General features: G+C 42.0%; 1 protein-coding gene across 1 annotated transcript in view; it reads left to right on the forward strand.

Moving 5' to 3' along the window:
• Window positions 1–27,370, forward strand: part of LOC141099139 (sushi, von Willebrand factor type A, EGF and pentraxin domain-containing protein 1-like) — a 233,144-nt gene that overhangs the window by 181,055 nt on the left and 24,719 nt on the right. Inside the window, exons 19-21 of the mRNA XM_073587275.1 lie at window positions 12,394–12,490; window positions 19,165–19,244; window positions 25,184–25,360. Coding sequence (XP_073443376.1) covers window positions 12,394–12,490; window positions 19,165–19,244; window positions 25,184–25,360 — 354 coding nt within the window. The remainder of the gene's footprint in view (window positions 1–12,393; window positions 12,491–19,164; window positions 19,245–25,183; window positions 25,361–27,370) is intronic.

Genomic DNA, 27,370 nt, shown 5'->3' on the forward strand with positions numbered 1-27,370 from the left:
CTGATCTGTCACAGTGATCTGTGATGTGACAGATCAGCGATCTGTCACAGGACAGTAATATCCCACCTGGGACAATGTAATAAAGTTAAAAAAAAAGAAAAAAAAGTGTAAAATTAATTTAAAAAAAAATCGCTAAATAAATTTAAAAAAAAAAATATTCCCAAATAAATTCATTTTTTGGAAAAAAAAAAACAGTAAAAGTACACATATTTGGTATCGCCACGTAATGACCGCATCCATATCGCCGTCCGTAACGACCCACCCTATAAAACTGTCCCATTAGTTAACCCCTTTAGTGAACCCCTTAAAAAATAAAAATAAAAAACAAAGCAAAAAATAATGATTTATTATCATATCGAGGAGCAAAAAGTGCAATAACGCGCGATCAAAAAGACTCATATAAATATGCAGGGTACCGCTGAAAACGCCATCTTGTCCCGCAAAAAACGAGCCACCATACAGCATCATCAGTGAAAAAATAAAAAAGTTATAGCTCGCAGAATAAAGCGATGCAAAAATAATTATTTTTTTATATAAAATTGTTTTCATTGCATAAAAGCGCCAAAACATAAAAAATGACCTAAATGAGGTATCGCTGTAACCGTACTGACCCGTAGAATAAAAGGGCTTTATCAATTTTAGCGCACGCGGAACGGTGTAAACGCACCCTCCAAAAGAAATTCATGAAACCCTGGTTTTTGGTCATTCTGCGTCCCAAAAATCGGAATAAAAAGCGATCAAAAGATGTCACGTGCCCGAACACACCAATAAAAGCGTCAACTCGTCCCGCAAAAAATAAGACCTCACATGACTCAGTGGGTCAAAATATGGAAAAATTATAGCTCTCAATATATGGTGATGCAAAAACTATTTTTACAATAAAAAGCGTCTTTTAGCATGTGACAGCTGGCAAACATAAAAACCGCCATAAATAGTAAATCAAACCCCCCGTTATCACCCGCTTAGTTAGGGAAAAATAATAAAATAAAATAAATGTATTTATTTCCATTTTCCCATTAGGGTTAGGGTTAGGGCTAGGGCTAGGGTTAGGGCTAGGTGTTATGTATGAATCACCGAAGCAGGAAAAAACAAAAATACAAGCTAAGTCCAGAAAACCGGAGAGGTTGGTAGCTATCAGATTGCAGACCCCTGATCCTATCCACAACAACTAACAGTAGCCGTGGGGGGTTCCTACGATGCCCTAGACCCCTCGATCACAGCCGGAGAACTAAATAGGCCTAAAGAAAGAAAGGGGAAATCTAAACTGCCACAGAGCAGACCCCAAAGCAATAGGCAGCCCCCAACATTTAATGACGGTGAAGCAAGATGAAAACACTAACACAGATAGAAAGATAGGTTGAGCAAGCAATGGGGCCCAAGCTAACTAAAAAGGACAGTATAGAAAAGCTGCTGTCTGCAATCCGTAAAAAACCCTACCAAAAAATGTCCCAACCGTCTGATAGGAAAAACAGGCCCTGAAGTCGCTAGGACTTCAAAAAGACTATATCATCACTCAGGTAAAATCTGAAGACAGAGCAAAGAGACAAACTGATCAGAGACAAAAATGGAACTCAGCACACCCCCGACCGGGGATGGCTGAACTCCAAAAAACAAGGTAAACAAAACAAAACTAATAAGTTCAATAGCAGAGCAAAAACTTATCTTTGGGAAGCAGGAATCAGACTGGTCTCCAAGAATCCAGCAGAGAAATCACCAGCGACTCAGAAGGGCGTAGGCTGCCTTATATCCAGTCAGAATTTCCTGTTACCCAGTCATCATCTACCAGATCAGGTGTTTGGTAATCAGCCTCACTACCTTCCTTCACCAGAAGAGGGAGTTCATCAGACATCGACGGTGAAGGGGAAAATGAACTCACAACAGCTAGGGCTGAGATTAGGGTTAGGGGTGTGTTGGGGTTAGGGTTGGAGTTAGAATTGGGGGGTTTCCACTGTTTGGGCACATCAGGTGCTCTCCAAATGCAACATGGCGTTTGATCTCAATTCCAGCCAATTCTGCGTTGAAAAAGTCAAATGGTGCTCCTTCCCTTCCAAGCTCTGCCATGCGCCCAAACAGTGTTTTACCCCCACATATAGGGTATCAGCGTACTCAGGACAAATTGCAAAACAACTTTTGGGGTCCAATTTCTCCAGTTACCCTTAGGAAAATAAAAAATTGGGGGCAAAAATATTATTTTTGTGGAAAAAAATGTTTTTTTTATTTTCACGCCCGGGCGTTATAAACTTCTGTGAAGCATTTGGGGGTTCAAAGTGCTCACCACACATCTAGATAAGTTCCGTGGGGGGTCTAGTTTCCAAAATGGGGTCACTTGTGGGGAGTTTCAATAGTTTAGATACATCAGGGGCTCTCCAAACGCACATGACACCCGCAGAGCATTCCATCAAAATCTGCATTCCAAAACGTCACTACTTCCCTTCCGAGCCCCGACGTGTGCCCATGCAGTAGTTTTCTCCCACGTATGGGGTATCAGCGTACTCAGGACAAATTGGACAACAACTTTTGGGGTCCAATTTCTCCTGGTACCCTTGGGAAAATAAAAAAATTGGTGACTAAAAGATCATGTTTGTGGAAAAAATACGATTTTTTTATTTTCACGCCCGGGCGTTATAAACTTCTGTGAAGCACTGGGGGGGGGTTCAAAGTGCTCACCACACATCTAGATAAGTTCTTTGGGGGGTCTAGTTTCTAAAATGGTGTAATTTGTGGGGGGGTTTCACTGTTTTGGTACATCAGGGGCTTTCCAAACGGGACATGGTGTCCAATCTCAATTCAAGCCAAAAATGTCAAATGGCGCTGCTTCCCTTCCGAGCTCTGCCATGCGCCCAAGTAGTGGTTTACCCCCACATTTGGGGTATCAGCGTACTCAGGACAAATTGCACAATAACTTTTAGGGTCCTGTTACCCTTGGAAAATTGAGAATTGAGGGAGAAAAGATCATTTTTGTGGAAAAAATATGATTTTTTAATTGTACGGCTGTACGTTATAAACTTCTGTGAAGCCCTTGGGGGTTCAAAGTTCTCACCACAAATCTAGATAAGTTCCTTGGGGGGGTCTAGTTTCCAAAATGGTGTCATTTGTGGGGGGTTTCCACTGTTTTGGTACATCAGGGGTTTTTCAATCGCGACATCGTGTCCGATCTCAATTCCAGCCAAAAAAGTCAAATGGCGCTGCTTCCCTTCTGAGCTCTGCCATGTGCCCAAATAGTCGTTTAGACCCACATATGGGGTATCATCATACTCAGGACAAATTGCACAATAATTTTTAGGGTCCTGTTACCCTTGGGAAAATAAAAATTGGGGGTGAAAAGATCATTTTTGTGGAAAAAAATATGATTTTTTAATTGTACATTATAAACTTCTGTGAAGCCCTTGTTGGTTCAAAGTTCTCACCACATATCTAGATAAGTTCCTTGGGGTGGTCTAGTTTCCAAAACAGGGTCACTTGTGGGGGGTTTCCACTGTTTAGCTACATCAGGGGCTCTCCAAACGTGACATGGCGTCCGATCTGAATTCTAGCCAATTTTGCATTGAAAAAGTCAAACGGCGCTCCTTCCCTTCTGAGCTCTGCCATGCGCCGAAACAGTGGTTGCCCCCCACATATCAGGTATCAGCATACTCAGGACAAATTGCACAATAACTTTTGCATTCCAACTTCTCCTGTTACCCTTGGTAAAATAAAAAAATTGAACCTGAAGTATTTTTTTCGTGAAAAAAAGTTAAATGTTCATTTTTTTTAAATATTCAAATAATTCCTGTGATGCACCTGAAGTGTTAATAAACTTCTTGAATGTGGTTTTGAGCACCTTAAGGGGTGCAGTTTTTAGAATGGTGTCACTTTTGGGTATTTTCTTTTCTATCATATAGACCCCTTAAAGTGGCTTCAAATGTGATGTGGTCCGTAAAAATAAAATGGTGTTGCAAAAATGAGAAATCGCTGGTCAACTTTTAACCCTTATAACTTCCTAAGAAAAAAAATTTGGGTTCCAAAATTGTGCTGATGTAAAGTAAACATGTGGGAAATGGTACTTATTAAGTTTTTTGTGTGCCGTATCTCTGTGCTTTAAGGGCATAAAAATTCAAAGTTGGAAAATTGCGAAATTTTCAAAATGTTCACCAAATTTCCATTTTTTTCACAAATAAACGCAAGTTTTATGAATGAAATTTTACCACTATCATGAAGTACAATATGTCACGAGAAAACAATGTCAGAATCACCAGGATCCATGGAAGCGTTCCAGAGTTATTACCTCATAAAGGGACAGTGGTCAGAATTGTATGGCTGTATGTTTTGGGTCATTGTCTTGATGGAAGACCGAGCCATGTCCTATTTTTAATGTCCTTGCGGAGGGAAAGAGGTTGTCACTCAGGATTTTATGGTACATAGCTCCATCCATTCTCCCATTGATGTGGTGAAGTAGTCCTGTACCCTTAGCAGAGAAACACCCCTAAAACATAATGTTTCCACCACCATGCTTGACAGTGGGGTTGGTGTTCTATGGGTCATAGGCAGCATTTCTCTTCCTCCAAACACGGCGAGTTGAATTAATGCCAAAGAGCTCAATTTTTGTCTCATCTGACCACAGCACCTTCTCCCAATCACTCACAGAATCAGCCAGGTGTTCATTGGCAAACTTCAGACGGGTCTGCACATGTATCTTCTTGAGCAGGGGGACCTTGCGGGCACTGCAGGATATTAAACCTTTACGGAATAATGTGTTTCCAATGGTTTTCTTGGTGACTGTGGTCCCAGCTGCCTTGAGATCATTAACAAGTTCCCCCTGTGTAGTTTTAGGCTGATCTCTCACCTTCCTCATGATCAAGGATACCCCACGAGGTGAGGTTTTGCAGGGTGCCCCAGATCGATGTCGATTGACAGTCATTTTGTATTTCTTCCATTTTCTTACTATTGCACCAACAGTTGTCTCCTTCTCACCCAGCGTCTTAATTATGATTTTATAGCCCATTTCAGCTTTGTGCAGATCTATGATCTTGTCCCTGACATCCTTAGAAAGCTCTTTGGTCTTGCCCATGTTGTAGAGGTTAGAGTCTGACTGATTAATTAAGCCTGTTGACAGGAGTCTTTTATAAATATGACTATGTAAGACAAGTGCCTTTAATGCAGGTAACAAGTTGATTAGGAGCATCTAACTGGTCTGTAGGAGCCAGAACTCTTAAAGGTTGTTAGGGGATCAAATACTTATTTCTCACTGCAAAATGCAAATACATTTATATAATTTATACAATTTGATTTTCTGAAATGTATTTTTGATATTCTATCTCTCAATGTTAAAATTAAACTACCCTTAAAATTATAGACTGTTCATGTCTTTGTCAGTGGGCAATCTTACAAATTCAGCAAGGGATCAAATACTTATTTCCCCCACTGTACAGGGTTCTGTCCATGCAACCACAAGGTCAGTATCTTAAGTAAGGACCCGGTTGTCATAGCACTGTACAATGCAAAGAGCAATCTTGTAGCGATAACACCTGTCCTAGAAACATACTATCTGGGGTTAAAAATAAAAAAAATGAATAAAGTTTTGTATGCATAAATTGACAGGCCTTTAAAAAAAAAAAAAATACGTATCACATAAAATAATTTGTATATTTGGTTACCCCTTGTGATTAAAAAATGTACTTTAAATATATTAGTCCTTTATTTAGATCAGCAATTAAATTAGTAAAAACATTTAGGATTTTTTTATCTTATTTACTTGTACCTCCCAAAAAAAACATGACCACATGTGACAGGTTAGCAAAATCCTTAACCTGTTGTAAGTAGAGTTGAGCGATACCGTCCGATACTTCAAAGTATCGTATCGGATGGTATCGGCCGATCTTTAAAAAAAGTATCGGTATCGCCGATTCCGATACCGGAAGTCCCATTCAAGTCTATGGGACTTCCGGTATCGGAATAAGAAAAACCCTTTCCTGCCCTTGTACAGCCTCTCTGGGGTCTGTACGGGCCTTTCGGGGGGCTGTGCCGGCCTGCCAGGGGGTCTGTGCATGCTCCGGTGGTCTGTGCCGGCCTGCCGGTGGTCTGTGCAGGCTCCGGGGGGCTGTGCCGGCCTGCCGGGGGGCTGTGCCGGCTCCGGGGGGCTGTGCCGGCCTGCCGGGGGGCTGTGCCGGCCTGCCGGGGGGCTGTGCAGGCTCCGGGGGTCTGTGCAGGCATCGTCCGATGGGACTACAAGTCCCATCGGGCGATGCCTGCTACCATGACAGTGATTGACACATTAGCCAATGATGGGACAGTAGTAGTCCCATCATCCGGCTAATGTGTTAAATGTAAAAAAAAAAAAAAAAAATTACATGCTACATACATACAACGTGCATACTACATACATGCTACATTCATACTACATACTACATACATGCTACATACATACTACATATATACTACATGCATGCTACATACATACTGCATGCTACATACATACCACATACATACTACATACATACTACATATATACTACATGCATGCTACATACATACTACATGCTACATACATACCACATACATACTACATATATACTACATGCATGCTACATACATACTACATGCTACATACATACCACATATATACTACATACATACTACATATATACTGCATGCTACATACATACTACATATATACTACATGCATGCTACATACATACTACATGCTACATACATACCACATACATACTACATACATACTACATACATACTACATGCTACATACATACTACATGCTACATACATACTACATATATACTACATTCATGCTACATACATACTACATATATACTACATGCATGCTACATACATACTACATGCTACATGCATGCTACATACATACTACATACATACTACATGCTACATACATACCACATATATACTACATACATACAATACATTCATACAATACATACATAGACATACAGTACATATAACATAGAGTAACATACTTACCAATACTTGTCACATTGTTCCCCGAAGCCATTGTCGTCTACGGAATAAATATTAACATAACAAACCACAAAAATACTCACCCACGATCCGAAGCAGTCCACGAGTGTGTCCCACGACGATCTTGGGTAGAGAACTGCAGCATCAGATGATGCTGCCGTTCTCTACGGGCTGCAGGAATCCAATGACGGAAGGTAGGTATCCTTCCGCACTGTATTCCTCCGCCACTTAAAAAAAAAAAGTCCCTAGTCTCACTTTATGCCATTGCTGTGTGGGAATTTCCCACACAGCAATGGCATAAAGTGAGACTAGGGACTTTTTTTTTTTAAGTGGCGGAGGAATACAGTGCGGAAGGATACCTACCTTCCGTCATTGGATTCCTGCAGCCCGTAGAGAACGGCAGCATCATCTGATGCTGCAGTTCTCTACCCAAGATCGTCGTGGGACACACTCGTGGACTGCTTCGGATCGTGGGTGAGTATTTTTGTGGTTTGTTATGTTAATATTTATTCCGTAGACGACAATGGCTTCGGGGAACAATGTGACAAGTATTGGTAAGTATGTTACTCTATGTTATATGTACTGTATGTCTATGTATGTATTGTATGAATGTATTGTATGTATGTAGTATATATGTGGTATGTATGTAGCATGTAGTATGTATGTAGTATGTATGTAGCATGCATGTAGCATGTAGTATGTATGTAGCATGCATGTAGTATATATGTAGTATGTATGTAGCATGAATGTAGTATATATGTAGTATGTATGTAGCATGTAGTATGTATGTAGCATGTAGTATGTATGTAGTATGTATGTGGTATGTATGTAGCATGTAGTATGTATGTAGCATGCATGTAGTATATATGTAGTATGTATGTAGCATGCAGTATATATGTAGTATGTATGTAGTATATATGTGGTATGTATGTAGCATGTAGTATGTATGTAGCATGCATGTAGTATATATGTAGTATGTATGTAGCATGTAGTATGTATGTAGTATGTATGTGGTATGTATGTAGCATGTAGTATGTATGTAGCATGCATGTAGTATATATGTAGTATGTATGTAGCATGCAGTATATATGTAGTATGTATGTAGTATATATGTGGTATGTATGTAGCATGTAGTATGTATGTAGCATGCATGTAGTATATATGTAGTATGTATGTAGCATGTAGTATGTATGTGGTATGTATGTAGCATGTAGTATGTATGTAGCATGCATGTAGTATATATGTAGTATGTATGTAGCATGCAGTATATATGTAGTATGTATGTAGTATATATGTGGTATGTATGTAGCATGTAGTATGTATGTAGCATGCATGTAGTATATATGTAGTATGTATGTGGTATGTATGTAGCATGTAGTATGTATGTAGCATGCATGTAGTATATATGTAGTATGTATGTAGTATGTATGTAGTATGTATGTAGCATGCAGTATGTATGTAGTATGTATGTAGTATATATGTAGTATGTATGTAGCATGCATGTAGTATGTATGTAGCATGTATGTAGTATGTATGTAGTATATATGTAGTATGTATGTAGCATGTAGTATGTATGTAGTATTTTTTTTTTTTTTTTTTTTTTTTTTAACATTTAACACATTAGCCGGATGATGGGACTACTACTGTCCCATCATTGGCTAATGTGTCAATCACTGTCATGGTAGCAGGCATCGCCCGATGGGACTTGTAGTCCCATCGGACGATGCTTGCACAGACCCCCGGACATCAGCACAGCCCCCCGGCAGGCCGGCACAGCCCCCCGGCAGGCCGGTACAGACCCCCACAGGGTGCACAGACCACCGGCAGGCCGGCACAGCCCCCCGGCAGGCCGGTACAGACCCCGGGCAGTCCACACAGCCCCCCGGCAGGCCGGCACAGCCCCCCGGCAGGCCGGCAGAGACCCCCGGAAGGCCCGAAATGACGGCGCATCATGATGCGCACACACCGCGCATCATGATGACGCGCACACACCGCGCATCATGATGACGTCAGGCCGTCAATCAACTGAACTTCCGATTCCGATGCCGAATTCCGATATTGAAAAAATATCGGAAGTCGGTATCGGAATTCCGATACAGCAAGTATCGGCCGATACCCGATACTTGCGGTATCGGAATGCTCAACACTAGTTGTAAGTCATATCATAACCGTGACCAAACCAAATCAATGGATAATTATTGCATAAGTATCACGTGACAATCACAAAATCATGTTTTTTCAGAGCTGGTCATTTTGTGCCACTCATTTTAGAATAAGACAAGCCTAGATGAGAAGCACAGAGGGATACAGTAAAGTTAAAAATATAACTTTCATTATAAAATCTTCAGATTGTCTCAAATTAGCTGATGCAAAAATGAATGTACCTCAAACCAAAATAAATTACATCTAGTATTTTGTATGATATCCATGATCTTTGAGGACAGCACCAAATTTAGACATGGAATTAACAAGTTGGCGACATATTACAACATCTATTCTTCCATTCTTCAAGAATGACCTCTTTTAGAAGCTGGATGGTGAATGGAGTGCAATACTCAACTTGTCTCTTCAGAGTATAGTAACATAACTGTGGTTAGTTATAGCAAATTATAATTATCCTCCATCCCATAGTCCCGTGCCCATATACCCATCATACATATCCACCATCCCATAGTCCCATGCCCATATACCCATCATACATATCCACGATCCCATAGGCCCGTGCCCATATACCCATCATACATATCCTCCATCCCATAGTCGAGTGCCCATAAACCCATCATACATCCTTCATCTCATAGTCCCATGCCCATATACCCATCATGCATATCCTCCATCCAATAGTCCCGTGCCCATATACCCATCATACATATCTGCAATCCCATAGTCCCGTGCCTGTATACCCATCATACATATCCTCCATCCCATAGTCCAGTGCCCATATACCTATCACACATCCTCCATCCCATAGTGCCGTGCCCATATACCCATCATACATATTCTCCATCCCATAGGCCGGTGCCCGTATATCCATCATACATATCCGCCATCCCATAGTCCCGTGCCCATATACCCATCATACATATCCGCCATCCCATAGTCCCGTGCCTATATACCCATCATACATATCCGCCATCCCATAGTCCGTGCCCATATACCCATCATGCATACCCTCCATCCCATAGACGAGTTTCCATATACCCGTCCTACATATCCTCCATCCCATAGTCCCGTGCCTGTATACCCATCATACATATCCTCCATCCCATAGTCCCGTGCCCATATACCCGTCATGCATATCCTCCATCCCATGGTTGAGTGTCCATATACCCGTATACGGGTATATGGGCACGGGACTATGGGATGGAGGATATGTATGATGGGTATATGGGCACGGGACTATGGGATGGAGGATGTGTGATGGGTATATGGGCATGGGACTATGGGATGGCGGATATGTATGATGGGTATAGGGGCACGGGACTATGGGATGGAGGATATGTATGAAAGGTATATGGGCACGGGACTATGGGATGGCGGATATGTATGATGGGTATAGGGGCACGGGACTATGGGATGGAGGATTTGTGATGGGTATATGGGCAGTGGACTATGGGATGGAGGATATGTATGACGGGTATATGGGCACGGGACTATGGGATGGCGGATATGTATGATGGGTATATGGGCACGGGACTATGGGATGGAGGATATGTATGACGGGTATTTGAGCACGGGACTATGGGATGGAGGATGTGTGATGGGTATATGGGCACTGGACTATGGGATGGAGGATATGTATGACGGGTATATGGGCACGGGACTATGGGATGGCAGATATGTATGATGGGTATATGGGCACGGGACTATGGGATGGAGAATATGTATGATGGGTATATGGGCATGGGACTATGAGATGAAGGATGTGTGATGGGTATATGGGCACAGGACTATGGGATGGAGGATATGTATGATGGGTATATGGGCATGGGACTATGGGATGGACGATGTTTGAATGTTTGATGGGTATATGGGCATAGGACTATGGGATGGAGGATGTGTGATGGGTATATGGGCATGGGACTATGGGATGGAGGATATGTATGATGGGTATAGGGGCACGGGACTATGGGATGGAGGATATGTATGATGGGTTTATGGGCATGGGACTATGGGATGGAGGATTTGTGATGGGTATATGGGCAGTGGACTATGGAATGGAGGATATGTATGACGGATATATGGGCATGGGACTATGGGATGGCGGATATGTATGATGGGTATATGGGCACGGGACTATGGGATGGAGGATATGTATGACGGGTATTTGAGCACGGGACTATGGGATGGAGGATGTGTGATGGGTATATGGGCACTGGACTATGGGATGGAGGATATGTATGACGGGTATATGGGCACGGGACTATGGGATGGCGGATATGAATGATGGGTATATGGGCACGGGACTATGGGATGGAGGATATGTATGATGGGTATATGGGCATGGGACTATGAGATGAAGGATGTGTGATGGGTATATGGGCACAGGACTATGGGATGGAGGATATGTATGATGGGTATATGGGCATGGGACTATGGGATGGACGATGTTTGATGGGTATGTGGGCATAGGACTATGGGATGGAGGATGTGTGATGGGTATATGGGCATGGGACTATGGGATGGAGGATATGTATGATGGGTATATGGGTACGGGACTATGGGATGGAGGATGTGTGATGGGTATATGGGCACTGGACTATGGGATGGAGGATATGTATGACGGGTACATGGGCACGGGACTATGGGATGGCGAATATGTATGATGGGTATATGGGCATGGGACTATAGGATGGACGATATGTATGATGGGTATATGGGCATGGGACTATGAGATGAAGGATGTGTGATGGGTATATGGGCACAGGACTATGGGAAGGAGGATATGTATGATGGGTATATAGGCATGGGACTATGAGATGAAGGATGTGTGATGGGTATATGGGCACTCTACTATGGGATGGCGAATATGTATGATGGGTATATGGGCATAGGACTATGGGATGGAGGATGTGTGATGGGTATACGGGCATAGGACTATGGGATGGAGGATGTGTGATGGGCATATGGGCACTCGACTATGGGATGGAGGATATGTATGATGGGTATATGGGCACGGGCCTATGGGATCGTGGATATGTATGATGGGTATATGGGCACGGGACTATGGGATGGAGGATAATTATAATTTGCTATAACTAACCACAGTTAGTTACTATGCGCGGGCAGCGCCGGGCTCTTCAGCTAGTATATATATACACACACACACATATATAGCAGTATATCAAAATGTTTTAAAATTATACATGTAGATCAAAAAGTATTTGCATTTATTTAGTCATCTGTCTAACACAAACATCACTTACAGGGAGATCTTGTGGCCGTCCTCCAGCGATAAAGAATGCAATATCGAAAGCGAAAGACTTTTTATTCGATTCTGAAGCAGTTTATACATGTGAAAAAGGGTGAGTTAAACAACAGGTATTTTAATTTTTTTAAGTTGCTTTTATATGAACATTTATTCGTTGTGGTTATGAAAACTAGCGAAGTATAAAAAAGGTAGATTCTTGTATTTTCCAACCTCCAACACCATTGTTCAATTGGCACCGACTTTTTTTTTATAGACCTACCATAAGTCTGTCACTGGTATTTATTGGTTTTATTGTAAATTTCCTATGGCTAAGACATAATGCTGCCATGTCAATAAATATTTGCACTGTTTGATATAAAAACGTTATGTAGACAAGAACAGGTTGCCATCATGTCACATATAGAAACAAATAATGATATCCAAATTGAGCAAAATAAATTTTTTATCTGCTCGATAAAAGCGGGGCTATACCTAGAAAAAAAACAGCTATTTTACAGCCAGATTATAGGCAAATTGCAGTTGCACACGATTTGCTTTGTGGTATCTGTTGGTAAGTTTAGATTTTTTTTCATGACACTTTGTGATCCCTTTGGCAGTCATTAAGTTGGGCTTTACAATGCAAAATTGTTAGTTTTATGTAGCTCGACACAGATTGACAGTTACCTTCTATAGAAATTGAATGTAGTTACTAGTTTCTAAAATCATTTTAAAATTTTGCAGTCAAGTAATTTTGTTTGTCAGTCTCTACATGTTAGATTTCAAATTGATTGTAAAAGAAGGGGCTACTTTTTCCCCCATTGAGTATAATGAAAATCTGATGCAAATCTAACTACCCTATAGAAAGATTTTACTTAGGATGTTATTATATGGCCAAGAATCCGCCTAAAAAGCACCAAAGAGCACCCCATAAAATGAGCATAACGCACAGCAATGTCAAAACAACATTACTGTGGAACATGTTCCGTCTTATCACATCTTTGAACAGTTTAATTATTCTGAACTTCTTAAAAGAAGTAACAAGTTAATTTGTCACAGTATAGAGTAAGGAACCCGGTCACCGGAGCCATCACTAGAACCACAGCGAAACCACCGCCGGCATTTTTCTGGAGTGGCTTTTCCTTGGAAAACTCACCGGCATGTTCAGTGCGCCGTATGCGCATACCCTTAGAAAACCCAGATTACCACTTATTGCTGGGCTACACCTGTACTTTCTGTGGTTTAAAGTCGCATGTACAGTTACAGCCTGGTTATCTACATGCAGTATGGTACCTGTGACTTCATCACATGTGTAATAGTACCGTATAGTATGCACACATGACTTGTTTTAAGCTCCGCCGAACCCACTGGATTTTTCAAGCTTAAGATGCTACAGGAAAATGCTGGCCGTGTTTTTCCTAAAGAGTTTATTTTGACATCTTAATGCAGTTGGTTGTTGTAGCTGCTCTGAAGTCAACGTTTTTCTTTTTACTTGTATGTACAAAATAGAGAGCTGCTCCCAAAAGGTAGCCACCATGACTTTGGAAACCTGAAGTTCAAAAGTCTAAACACATGAACAGCAAGTCATTTTTACACTGCATTGCATATGTTCCTTTTTTAGCATTTCTTTTGCATTTTTTCAGGAGGATTATGGAGTGCATTTTCCTAAAAAGACATTATGTGCACAAACCTTAGGGCCACTTTCAGTTGGGTGTATGAGAGGTTCATTTGAGCGCCAGCATTAAGGATGCAAGTACTGTTCCAACTGTGGGTCTACAAACCAAATCCGAACTGCCATATTCACAGGGATGTAGGAAGCTGACAGGTTGTGTTCCTTGAGCCCTTATACACTTATCTGTAAAACTGGCCTAAAGAACGTTATGCAGCAGTTTAGGTGATTAGTATAAGAAAAAGAGTTTTATATATATATATATATATATATATATATATATATATATATATATATACTGTATATATACACTCACTGGCCACTTTATTAGGTACACCATGCTAGTAAGGGGTTGGACCCCCTTTTGCCTTCAGAACTGCCTCAATTCTTCGTGGCAGAGATTCAACAAGGTGCTGGAAGCATTCCTCAGAGATTTTGGACCATATTGACATGATGGCATCACACAGTTGGCGCAGATTTGTCGGCTGCACATCCCTGATGCGAATCTCCCGTTCCACCACATCCCAAAGATGCTCTATTGGATTGAGATCTGGTGACTGAGGAGGCCATTTGAGTACAGTAAACTCATTGTCATGTTCAAGAAACCAATCTGAGATGATTCGAGCTTTATGACATGGCGCATTATCCTGCTGAAAGTAGCCATCAGATGTTGGGTACATTGTGGTCATAAAGGGATGGACATGGTCAGCAACAATACTCAGGTAGGCTGTGGCGTTGCAACGATGCTCAATTGGTACCAAGGGGCCCAAAGAGTGCCCAGAAAAAATTCCCCACACCATGACACCACCACCACCAGCCTGAACCGTTGATACAAGGCAGGATGGATCCATGCTTTCATGTTGTTTACGCCAAATTCTGACCCTACCATCCGAATGTCGCAGCAGAAATCGAGACTCATCAGACCAGGCAACGTTTTTCCAATCTTCTACTGTCCAATTTCGATGAGCTTGTGCAAATTGTAGCCTCAGTTTCCTGTTCTTAGCTGAGAGGAGTGGTACCCAGTGTGGTCTTCTGCTGCTGTAGCCCATCTGCCTCAAAGTTCGACGCACTGTGCGTTCAGAGATGCTCTTCTGCCTACCTTGGTTGTAACGGGTGGCAATTTGAGTCACTGTTGCCTTTCTATCAGCTCGAACCAGTCTGCCCATTCTCCTCTGACCTCTGGCATCAACATGGCATTTCCGGCCACAGAACTGCCGCTCACTGGATTTTTTTTCTTTTTCGGACCATTCTCTGTAAACCCTAGAGATGGTTGTGCGTGAAAATCCCAGTAGATCAGCAGTTTCTGAAATTCTCAGACCAGCCCTTCTGGCACCAACAATCATGCCACGTTCAAAGGCACTCAAATCACCTTTCTTCCCCATACTGATGCTCGGTTTGAACTGCAGGAGATTGTCTTGACCATGTCTACATGCCTAAATGCACTGAGTTGCCGCCATGTGATTGGCTGATTAGAAATTAAGTCTTAACACACAGTTGGACAGGTGTACCTAATAAAGTGGCCAGTGAGTGTATATGTATATATATATTGTGAGAATCATGTGGGAATAGTGGATGAGGGCAGGTATATCTCGCCCAGATTCCTTTCCTATGTGGCCTAGTCTGGTCAGTATCGCACCTGCTTACTAATGAATAATGGGAGGTGGATATAAAAGGATGCCAGGTGGTTGTGTGAGTGTCTCAGCCTGGGAACACAGAGAGCCTGTCTGTGTGAGAGACACATGTGAGTGAAAGCAGTGCCCACTGCAACTGTGGTTTGGCTGGACGGGAGAAGCCCACCAGTTGGTAGTTAGGTTGTCCATAGTTTAGTTAGTGCCGGACAGGCAAGGATTTGTTTTATGTTTTATTTCCTTTTGCATTGCTTTCACCGTTAATAAACCTGACCCAGGGTCAGTTACACCCGAATCCCAGCTCTGCGCCTGAGTTTCATGCTGAATGCACGTGACCTTTGACCCCAGCAAAGGCGATCCCGGAGTGTTTTATCACAATATATATATATTCATCTTTTACATTTTAAAAATTGCAAAAAGGAAAATGGGCCAATGCAAACGTTTGGGCACCAGAAGCAGGACAGCGGACGGCAAGACAGAAGGGAGGGGGGCTCTGCCACTAGGGAAGATGAAAGAATGCCAATCTTTGCCTTGCCCAACTCTAAGCTCCCTAGTTTCCCTAGACGGGTTCTTTCACCCCATGGGGTGATCACGTTCCTATCCCTGTCTTGTCCTAATGACCCTGACTAGTGCATTGGGCAGCAGTTATGCTAGTCCTGCTCTAAAATACAATGAGTACGGAAAGTATTCAGACCCCTTTAAATTTTTCACTCTTTCTTTCATTGCAGCCATTTGGTAAATGCATTAATGTACACTCTGCACCCCATCTTAACTGAAAAAAAACAAATGTAGAAATTTTTGCAAATTTGTTAAAAAAGAAAAACTGAAATGTCACATGGTCATAAGTATTCAGAACCTTTGCTCAGACACTCATATCTAAGTCACATGCTCTCCATTTCCTTGCCTTGTGATCTTCCTCGAAATGGTACTACTTCATTGGAGTCCAGCTGTGTTTAATTAAACTGATAGGACTTGATTTGTAAAGGCACACACCCGTCTATATAAGACCTCACAGCTCACAGTGCATGTCAGACCAAATGAGAATCATGAGGTCAAAGGAACTGGCCAAGGAGCTCAGACACAGAATTGTGGCAAGGCACAGATCTGGCCAAGGTTACAAAAGAATTTCTGCAGCACTCAAGGTTCCTAAGAGCACAGTGGCCTCCATGATCCTTAAATGGAAGAAGTTTGGGAACTGTTTAACAACAGAGCAAGGGGAATCTGCACAGCTAACTGGAAGTCAAAGCATATCCAACCAGTGCAGGTGGGTATGTAGAGGGACGCTGTGATTTTCTGACCCCTCTGTGTCGTGGTATCCTTGTGACAGTTATACAGAGAATTTAAAGCTTATGCTGTAAAAAATAAAAAGCCAAGACAGAAATGATAGAAAACATGAAACAAGTAAATTAGTTAATCTAATATATAAAGCTCAAAGTGTGTATGTGTGTGTGTATGTGTGTGTGTATGTCCGGGATAGGCATCCGCACCGTCGCAGCTACAGCCACAAAATTTGGCACAGTCACACGTCTGGACCCCGAGAGCGTCCTAAGCTATGTTGTCAGGCGAAATTTTAACCCCGCGCGTTCCAATTCACCAAACAATTTTGCCCCTATCTACATACTGGGGGAAAAAGTGTGTGCGTGTCAAGCCCCGCCCCTCATTGTGATGTCATAATGCCCCTATTTGCATACTGGGGAAGTAGTGTGTGCGTTTCAAGCCCCACCCCTCATTATGATGTCATAACGGTTGCCATGGCGACGCTGATGTCATCATAAGTCGCAAGCCCCGCCGCCGCTCATTATGATGTCATAATGGTTGACTATGGGATGGAGGATGTGTGATGGGTATATGGGCACTGGACTATGGGATGGCGGATATGTATGATGGGTATATGGGCACTGGACTATGGGATGGAGGATATGTATGACGGGTATATGGGCACGGGACTATGGGATGGCGGATATGTATATGGGCACAGGACTATGGGATGGAGGATGTGTGATGGGTATATGGGCACTTGACTATGGGATGGAGGATATGTTTGATGGGTATATGGGCATGGGACTATGGGATGGCGGATATGTATATGGGCACGGGACTATGGGATGGAGGATGTGTGATGGGTATATGGGCATTGGACTATGGGATGGAGGATATGTATAACGGGTATATGGGCACGGGACTATGAGATGGCGGATATGTATGATGGGTATATGGGCACGGGACTATGGGATGGAGGATATGTATGATGGGTATATGGGCATGGGACTATGAGATGAAGGATGTGTGATGGGTATATGGGCACTCGACTATGGGATGGCGAATATGTATTGTGGGTATATGGGCATGGGACTATGGGATGGAGAATATGTATGATGGGTATATGGGCATGGGACTATGGGATGGAGAATATGTATGATGGGTATATGGGCATGGGACTATGGGATGGAGGATGTGTGATGGGTATATGGGCACTCGACTATGGGATGGAGGATATGTATGATGGGTATATGGACACGGGCCTATGGGATGGCGGATATGTATGATGGGTATATGGGCACTCGACTATGGGATGGCGTATATGTATGATGGGTGTATGGGCATGGGACTATGGGATGGAGGATGTGTGATGGGTATATGGGCATGGGACTATGGGATGGAGGATGTGTGATGGGTATATGGGCACTGGACTATGGGATGGAGGATATGTTTGACGGGTATATGGGCACGGGACTATGGGATGGCGGATATGTATATGGGCACGGGACTATGGGATGGAGGATGTGTGATGGGTATATGGGCACTGGACTATGGGATGGAGGATATGTATGACGGGTATATGGGCACGGGACTATGAGATGGCGGATATGTATGATTGGTATATGGGCATGGGACTATGGGATGGAGAATATGTATGATATAGGTATATGGGCATGGGACTATGGGATGGAGGATGTGTGATGGGTATATGGGCACTCGAATATGGGATGGAGGATATGTATGATGGGTATATGGGCATTGGACTATGGGATGGAGAATATGTATGATGGGTATATGGGCATGGGACTATGGGATGGAGGATGTGTGATGGGTATATGGGCACTCGACTATGGGATGGAGGATATGTATGATGGGTATTTTGGGCACGGGCCTATGTGATCGTGGATATGTATGGTGGGTATATGGGCACGGGACTATGGGATGGAAGATAATTATAATTGCTATAACTAACCACAGTTCGTTACTATGCCCGGGCAGCGCCAGGCTCTTCAGCTAGTATATAAATATAAATGGAATTGAAGGATGAACATTTACTTATTTAGATCAAGGAAGCAAAACCAATAGAAACACCAATAGTAAACATTACTCATAAGAAGTAATGTAAAGCTTTCTTTCTCATCGTCCTGTTCATATATAGTGACAAATAGTGTTGTACAAAATAGTCCACAAAATGCAATACAATGCTAAATAATTATATTTGTCCATTTCCTTTAGATATAGAATGGATTCGCCCAGTAATTCTACCAAATGTGAATCAAATGGAAGATGGAATAGAACCTTGCCTGTTTGTACAGGTAAAATATAATTAAAATGTGGACCTGTCACACACACTCATAGGACTCCTAAACAGTACTTTAGTGAGTCCTCCTCACTGTATGACCGCATCTGACAAGAACTCAGTTTCCTTACATTAAGGTTGCATAGAGCCATATCCAGCAATTTACAACTCTAAAGGCCTTATAGTACCGTATCTCCATATGCCCTGGAATATTTTTGAGTTTGAAGCACTGCGATAAAGGGAGAATATCTTAGCTATATTTGCCATATGGTCAATTATATTGCCACTTGACTTTTTTGGACTCAATTTATCGTTTGCATTTTTTTTTGTCTACTGTTGTTGACATTTTTGCTTTAATTCTTTCAGAATGGCGCAAGTGATTCATAAATTTTGCACATCAGCAAAAATACAACCGGATTTGCAACTTTTTAGCACAAAGTAGTCACAGATTTTGCTATAAATGGTTAAAATCATTGCAAGGGGAACTGGAGATCATTTGTGCAAAAATGCTGTGACTTGTCACAATTAATGAATTGGCCAGAAACATCTAGAAAGCCCAAAGCCTGGCCAAGCCATCAATTGTGACGATTCACAACATTTTTGCACAAAGGATCTCCAGTCCCCCTTGCAATGATTTTAACCATTTTATGTGGTTGTCCCACCATTAAATATTTCTCTTTTTGATCACTCCAAACATTTACACTGACAGGCATGATACCATGCCAATACACAAGCCATCAAGAGATCACATGATATTGTCACCTTGTGGAACTACCGTAATAAAGAATGTACAAAAATGAAAATAAAATGTCTAAAAATATAAAAGAACAAGAATAGTAAAAGACACAAAAACATTTTCCCAATAAAAAAAGCCTTTTAAAGGGAGTCTATCAGCAAGTTTTTGCTATGTTATCTGATAGCGCCATGATATAGGGACAGAGACCCTGATTCCAGTAATAAATCACTTAGTTTACTGGGTGCAGCAGTTGTTATAGAATCACAGTTTTCTTTGCGGTAGAATTAGCAGAGCTCACATGTTGATCCCTGAATATCCACATTCATAGCACTGATCAGCTTTCTGTGTACAATGTGCAGTGATAGACAGCTGCTAATTAGTGGTGGGGTTGTGGTTGGACTAAAAGGCCCAAGGCAGCTTGTCATATATTGATAATCTTCTGATGATAAATCACTAATTGTATCGAAACACTAAAACGCAGCCTTGTAAGTGATGCATCACTTGAAACAGGCTCTCTTCCCTTACATTATGGTGCTCTCAGATTACACAGAAAAAAACCTGCTGGCATATTCCCTTGAATGTAAAAAATATAAAAACAATAAAAAGTACACATAATTGGGATCACAGTGTCTGTAATGAACCATGTAAAAAATAAATAACAAAAATAATTCATTATTTATTTTGTGCATTTTAAAGTAAAATAAATGACAGAGATCACACTTTGTCTAAGAGTAAAAAACAGTGTCTCTACCTCTTAGACAAAATGTGAAAGCTGCAGCCATTTAGCTGCTGACGATCGGTTGCACTGCTCAAGTGACAGCCCTACCTGATGTTGATCCCAACAGACACATAGCTTATCTTGGGCCCCACTATGTAGCTATATAGACATAAATTCAAGACCACCAATTGTGTGTTAAAACACGCTAATATCAGAGTATAATATAAAGTAGTACACGTCTTAATTATGTAGCAGGGGATGGGGTAGCCCCCCTCAAAGAATATAATGTAGCCTCCCTCATGGAATATAATGCAGCCCTCCTCGTAGAATATAATGCAGCTTCCTCATATAATATAATACAGCCCCCCTCATAGGGTATATTACAGCACCCTACAAAATATAACGCCACCCCCTCATAAGGTATAATGCAGCCCCCCATAGAATATAATGTAGCACCCTCGTATGGCATAATGCAACCCCCCTCATATAGTATAATACAGCCCCTCCACAGAATATAATGTACCCCTCTCAGAGTATAATGCAACCCCCTCATAAGGCAGCCCCCCATAGAATATACTGTAGCCCCCTCATAGGGCATAATGCAGCTCCCCTCATATAGTGTGATGTAGCCCCCCCTGAGAGAATAATGCAGCCCCCACACATAATATAATGCAGCCCCCCACATATAGTATAATGCAGCCCCTCCACAGAATATAATGTAGCCCCCTCAGAGTATAATGCAACCCCCTCATAAGGCAGCTGCCCATAGAATGTACTGTAGCCCCAAAAAACCTACATGAGAGAAAAGATCCTCCAATAGCTTCAATTAAAAATACATTTTATTGAACCATGTCAGAATTTTTTTTTTTTTTTTTTAAAGGGATGATAACATACAGAGAAAACAAATGCACACATCGAGCGGGAGGATGAGTTGCACCTCACAGCAAAAAATAATGTGCTGAAATCCCAGACAGAAAATGGTGAAAAAAATGCTTTCAACAGATCAATGAAGTTAATATCATAAACATACATAGAGGCTCCTGCACATCCTGCAGGACATAAAGCTGGGTTATTATCATATACAAGCTTTAAAGGACATATATTCAAAGATAGTAATATTAAAATATGAAAAACTAGAAAGCCTGAAGTTAGTTACATATAGATTTCTTTGCATACCATAGCCAATCCTCAATAGAATGTGGTAAATGCTCAATAGCATAGATGTGTAAACAATTGCATGAAAGCTATAAGATGCACATATTTACCCAGAGTCCAAGCCGCTGCAATGTACTGGGGTACATCTTTGAATATATATCTTTTAAAGCTTGTATATAATAATAACCCAGCTTTATGTCCTGCAGGATGTGCTTGAGCCTCTGTGTATGTTTATGGTATTAACTTAATTGATATGTTGAAAGCTTTTTTCACAATTTTCTGTCTGGGATTTCAGCACATTATTTTTTGCTGTGAGGTGCAACTCATCTTCCCGCTCGATGTGTGCATTTGTTTTCCCTGTATGTTATCATCCCTTTTAAAAAAAAAATTTCTGACATGGTTCAGTAAAATGTATTTTTAAATGAATCTATTGGAGGATCTTTTCTCTCATGTAGGTTTTTTGCTCTTCACGGTCCTTCGTGTTTATGTTTGGGTATCTTTTGTTTATACTGTAGCCCCCTCAAATAGTATGATATATCCCCCTGAGAATAATGCAGCCCCCCACAGAATATAATGTAGCCCCCTCATAGGGTATAATGCAGCCCCCCTCCACCTCCATCATTGTTCTCCCCCACCACCCCCATCATTGTCCTTATCACCACCACCATCATTGCCTTCTCATCCACCACCTCCATCATTACCTCCTCCCCCACCACCATTGTCCTTTCCACCACTACCATCATTGTCCTTTACCACAACCATCATTGCTTTTTCCCCCAACACCCCCATCATTGCACATTCCAACACCTCCATCATTGCCTCCCCCCACCATCATCATTTTCATTTCCACCGCAACCATCATTGCCTTCTCCCCCACCACCCCATCATTGCCCATTTCACCACCTCCATCATTGCCTCCCCACCATCATTTCCTCCCCCCACCACCATCATTACCCCCCAACCACCACCATCATTGCCTCCCCCCACCACCATCATTGCCTTCTCCCCCACAACTTTCATCATTGCTTCCTCCCCTGCCACCCTCATCGTCCTTTCCACCACCAACAACATTGCCTCCTCCCCCACCACCCCAATCACTGCTCTCTCCATCACCCACATCATTGCCAATTTCCAATACACACACATATCACTATCACACATACAGCACCACACACAGACAGCACAGTACCACTCTCACACACACACACACACACACACACAAAGCACCGCACCACATACACACACAGCCACAAATACGCACTCAGGCAGAGACACATACACAGCACCCACTCACCTCTCTGCACGTTCCCAGCAGCCGCAGCACATCCCGAAAGCTTCCTCACTGAAACAGCCGCGCTGAATGATGACATCATCCAGCCGCGCTGAGTCAGACAGGAAGTGCCGGGCAAGAAGGAGAACGACGTAGGATCACTGCAGCTCTGTTCCGATCCCAAGCTGCAGGGACCACAATCTAGGTTCGCCACCCTTTTGGGGCCTGCCTCTGGGGCCCTGATTCAGCAGCACCAGCTGGCAGTGTTAGCCTCAGCCTGCGGCTAACGCTGCCAGCTATTAAAGTGAAATGGTATTCACTCCTCTCCACGTCCATGGGGGCATGGGAAAGCATGAATATTTATTTCTCTTTAGGAGCAAGGACAGGATCCTGTCTCCAGCTGCTGCTCTCTGGCATTGGGAGGGCCCCCTTAACTCAGGGGCTCCATAGCAGCTGGGTGTGCAGCTATTAGTGACACACCACTGGCTGGGGGGTCCATGGGGCAGTGGGGGCCCTAGGCAGCTGCTGGCCAATATGCCTCCAGTTCTCCGGAGGGCCAGTTCGACCCTGGAGCTATTCATTGTAGAATCGATATTGGTTTGGTAGATGAGTGTCAATTTTTTTTCTACCTCCTTGGGGCTGTATGATAATGAACTCATTTAAGTCATAATCTAGACCTTATCTTTCAATGGAATCTGTAACCAGGCTTTTGCTATGTAATCTGAGAGGAGCATGATATAGGGGCTGAGATTCTGATTCCAGCAATGTGTCAATTACTGGGCTTTGTTTTGCTGTTTAAATAAAATCAATGTTTAATCAGCAGAATATTAAGACTACAGGACTAGGTGCCTGGTGCGCCTTGTCCAACCACACCCCTACCACTAATTAGCTGCTTTCTGTCAACATACAGTATATACCGAAAGCTGCCAATCAATAGTGTGGGTTATACATAGCTTAATATTTAGAATTGTGCTAGATCTGCAGCACAGAAAACTGTAATAATTGTACCCAAATAAATGACACATTGCTGGATCAGTGTCTCTCTTCATGCAACATGCTGCTGTCAGGTTACAAAGCAAAAATCAGTTGACAGATTCACTTTAAGACGTTAAGTAATTGGTGTAGTAGTATGAAATGTGAATGATGGAAGGCCACAGGACAAGGGGTACAGTGACAATAAGCAGACACTCACAAAGATTAGATAATATAATATGATTATTTACTAACCAGTTTATAAAACAAAGGAAAGGATGATAGGTAAACAGTGTATAAGTAACTAATACAATGACAGCAATTACTCTCAATAACACTGATAAGAGTATATGCAGTTACATTTAAACAAAATTAATAGTTACGTGCTAGCAAAATACAACTCAATTAATCCCTATTATGCACAAATCAATAAAGCGATAATATTGTGCCAATCCTTTAGTAACAACCTACTCGGAGCAGTTTTCAAAGGGTCTCTTACAGAAGAGGCCTTTTCTCCTATCTAACTGGGCCTCTTTAAGGCTATTTATATATGTGCATATATATTCCGATGGTAAGATGGTACCAGTACATCATGAAACTAAAATAGAAAGGTCTTTGCTGGGCTGAGCCTCGAATAATCAGAAACACCGTCTTGAAACTCTTAGGGGATGCCGATCTCTCCAATGCAAGGCTTTTCTAAGTCCTTATACATAAGGCCTCAAGTGGCTTAGCCCAAGATGCTGTGTACTTGCTTGTCCTCACTGAGGCAGCTCGTGTCAAGCCAAGCAACTCGTTCCAGGGTCACCAACAACAGATCCAGAGTTGCACCACCCTATCCAGACTTTCACAAAGGATCAGCAACTTCACATCCAACCAGACTCACCTTCAACTCCTCCCAACTGCTCTTCGACCACCAAAAACCCTGCTCTCCAACTCTGGCCTCTCGCTGCTGCCCTCTTCTGGCCAGATAATATATTACATCACAAATCTCCAACAATACACTAAATTGTGATTAACCCTTCAGGGACATTAGGTTAACTGCAGACATTTTCCATGTTTTGAATGCATATCAATTTAACAATATTTTCTTGGCTTGTTTTTCAGTCCAAAAATGTTCACCACCAGAGGATCTTGAAAATGGATCTTACAGCCTTAAGAAAAATGAGTATTTGTATGGAGAAACTGTGACATACAAGTGCAATACATTACAACTTGTTGGAAATGCATCAGTATCCTGTACAGATGATGGAAAATGGTCATCTGGTGCACCACAGTGTAGAGGTTAAACATTTCACTTTACTTTTTTGTCAGAAAAATATCTAACATTGTGTGTGGGTTATATGGATAGTCTAAGATACAATTTGTACTGAATCGTCTCTTGTACATTATTTTAGTACTTTTGTAAATGGGCTTAGTTTACCATTTCATCTCTGTCTCATTCACTTGTGTGGGAATAAGACGATACACGAGACACAACCCAAAAGCAAGACTGATACCATTTTTTTTTATAAAAAACAAAAGCCATTTGTTGATTTATATAAACCCCTTTAAAGCATATGTATCAATAGATTTAACAATACAAACTACAAATAGATCTTAGACCTGATGAGACTGTTGTTTTTGTTTTTTAAAACATCACTGACTGTTTAATTTTCATGAGTTCAGTTGTATTCAGTCTCTGCCCTCTCAGTGGCTGACAGCTGCAGCTTGTACTGAGCAATGTGAGATCTCAGCAGCAGCAGGGGTGCCAAGGAGCTGATAATAAGGTGGATGAAGATTGAGTTAAACTTCTAGAATGGATTAGGCCTCTTTCACACATCAGTTTTTTGCCGACAGGCGCAATCCGGCTTTTTTTTGTAAAACCGGATCCGGCAAAATGCAATGCCGGATCCAGTTTTTCCCCATTGACTTGCATTAGCGCCGGATCGCGCCGGATGGCATTGCGTTTCATCCGTTTTTTGCCGGATCCAGCTACTTGTCTCATTCCGGCGTCTGGAAAAAATGGCTACTGTAACGTTTTTTGTCTCCGGCGAAAAAGCCGGAAGCGCCGGATCCGGCACTTCCGGCTTTTTGCTACAATGAAAGTCTATGGGCGCCGGAATGCGCCGGATCCAGAAAAAGACGGATCCAGCCACCGGATCCGGTTTTTTTAAGTCTGCGCATGCTCAGATCCAATTGGCCAGCCCCCAGGAAACAGATATAACCTGCTAGACGGATCCAGCAGAAAAACGGTCCGTTTCTACAGTTCTCCAAAATTTATGCCGGATCCGTTTTTTCTAAAAATAGCCGGATCCTGCCTGACGGCAAAAAACTGATGTGTGAAAGTAGCCTTACAGAGGTATTCCTCTGTTATTAGAGGAAATAGTAGAACATACAACCTAAAAGAATAACCTTTATTAAATATATATCAACCCAACTGAGAACAATATAGTCACAGCCCCTATGAACACAAATCCACCCAAACTGATGGATCACACTCAACCTAATAATCGGGTAATTCTCACCTGCCTTATCAAACTCCTGGCCTGTCACTGCCTAACAGCGGAGATTGGCACCCTATATGTGAATGGCAATGGTTCACCCGCTCCATGGCGGCTGTCCCTCTTAGGCCCTAGAAGACGCTTATATTTGCTTATAAAGATCTCAGGGCAAAAATTCAATCAAATGTTAATATAGATACAGCCAAAATGGGGTGTGTAAACCAAATGGGGTGTGCTAGACTGTTTTGGGCCCCCTAATTAAGGCTAATAAACACTAATGAATCCCTTATACACTCATTTCCTACCTACCAACGGAGGCAGACAACCTAGTTAAAGTTGACAGTGTGGCGGCCCCACTCGATGGCGGCTCTCCCTATATAACCCAAGTAAACAAATACACATATACTATCAAAAATGCAGAAGTGAAAGGATTTTATCTTGATGAAAATCAAATGCTGTGCCCTCAAAATACCTCAATGTTGATGCCTTAAGTATGCTTCAAAAATACATCCAGTATCAAAATGTAGAGGTAAAAAAAACTCAACCTTGATGAAAATCAATGCTTATGCATCAAAAAAATATTCAATACAGATGCCTCAAAAGTGCCTCAACAAATGTACCGTATATAAAATATCAAAATACAGAGGTGAGAAGGAATAACATTAATGATAATGTATCCTGATGCCTTCGGATGTCACAATACTTATGCCTAATGCCTATATCTAATATCAACCAAAAGGAACTTATCTTTGGTAAAAGTAAAAACCTGGGCGTATTATGTACCTAAGCAATATCTGTGCCATCTGAGCAA

The sequence above is a fragment of the Dendrobates tinctorius genome, unplaced genomic scaffold (genome assembly GCF_039654945.1).
Source record: "Dendrobates tinctorius isolate UK_male_01 unplaced genomic scaffold, ASM3965494v1 ptg000098l, whole genome shotgun sequence".
NCBI classification, from domain to species: Eukaryota; Metazoa; Chordata; class Amphibia; order Anura; family Dendrobatidae; genus Dendrobates; species Dendrobates tinctorius.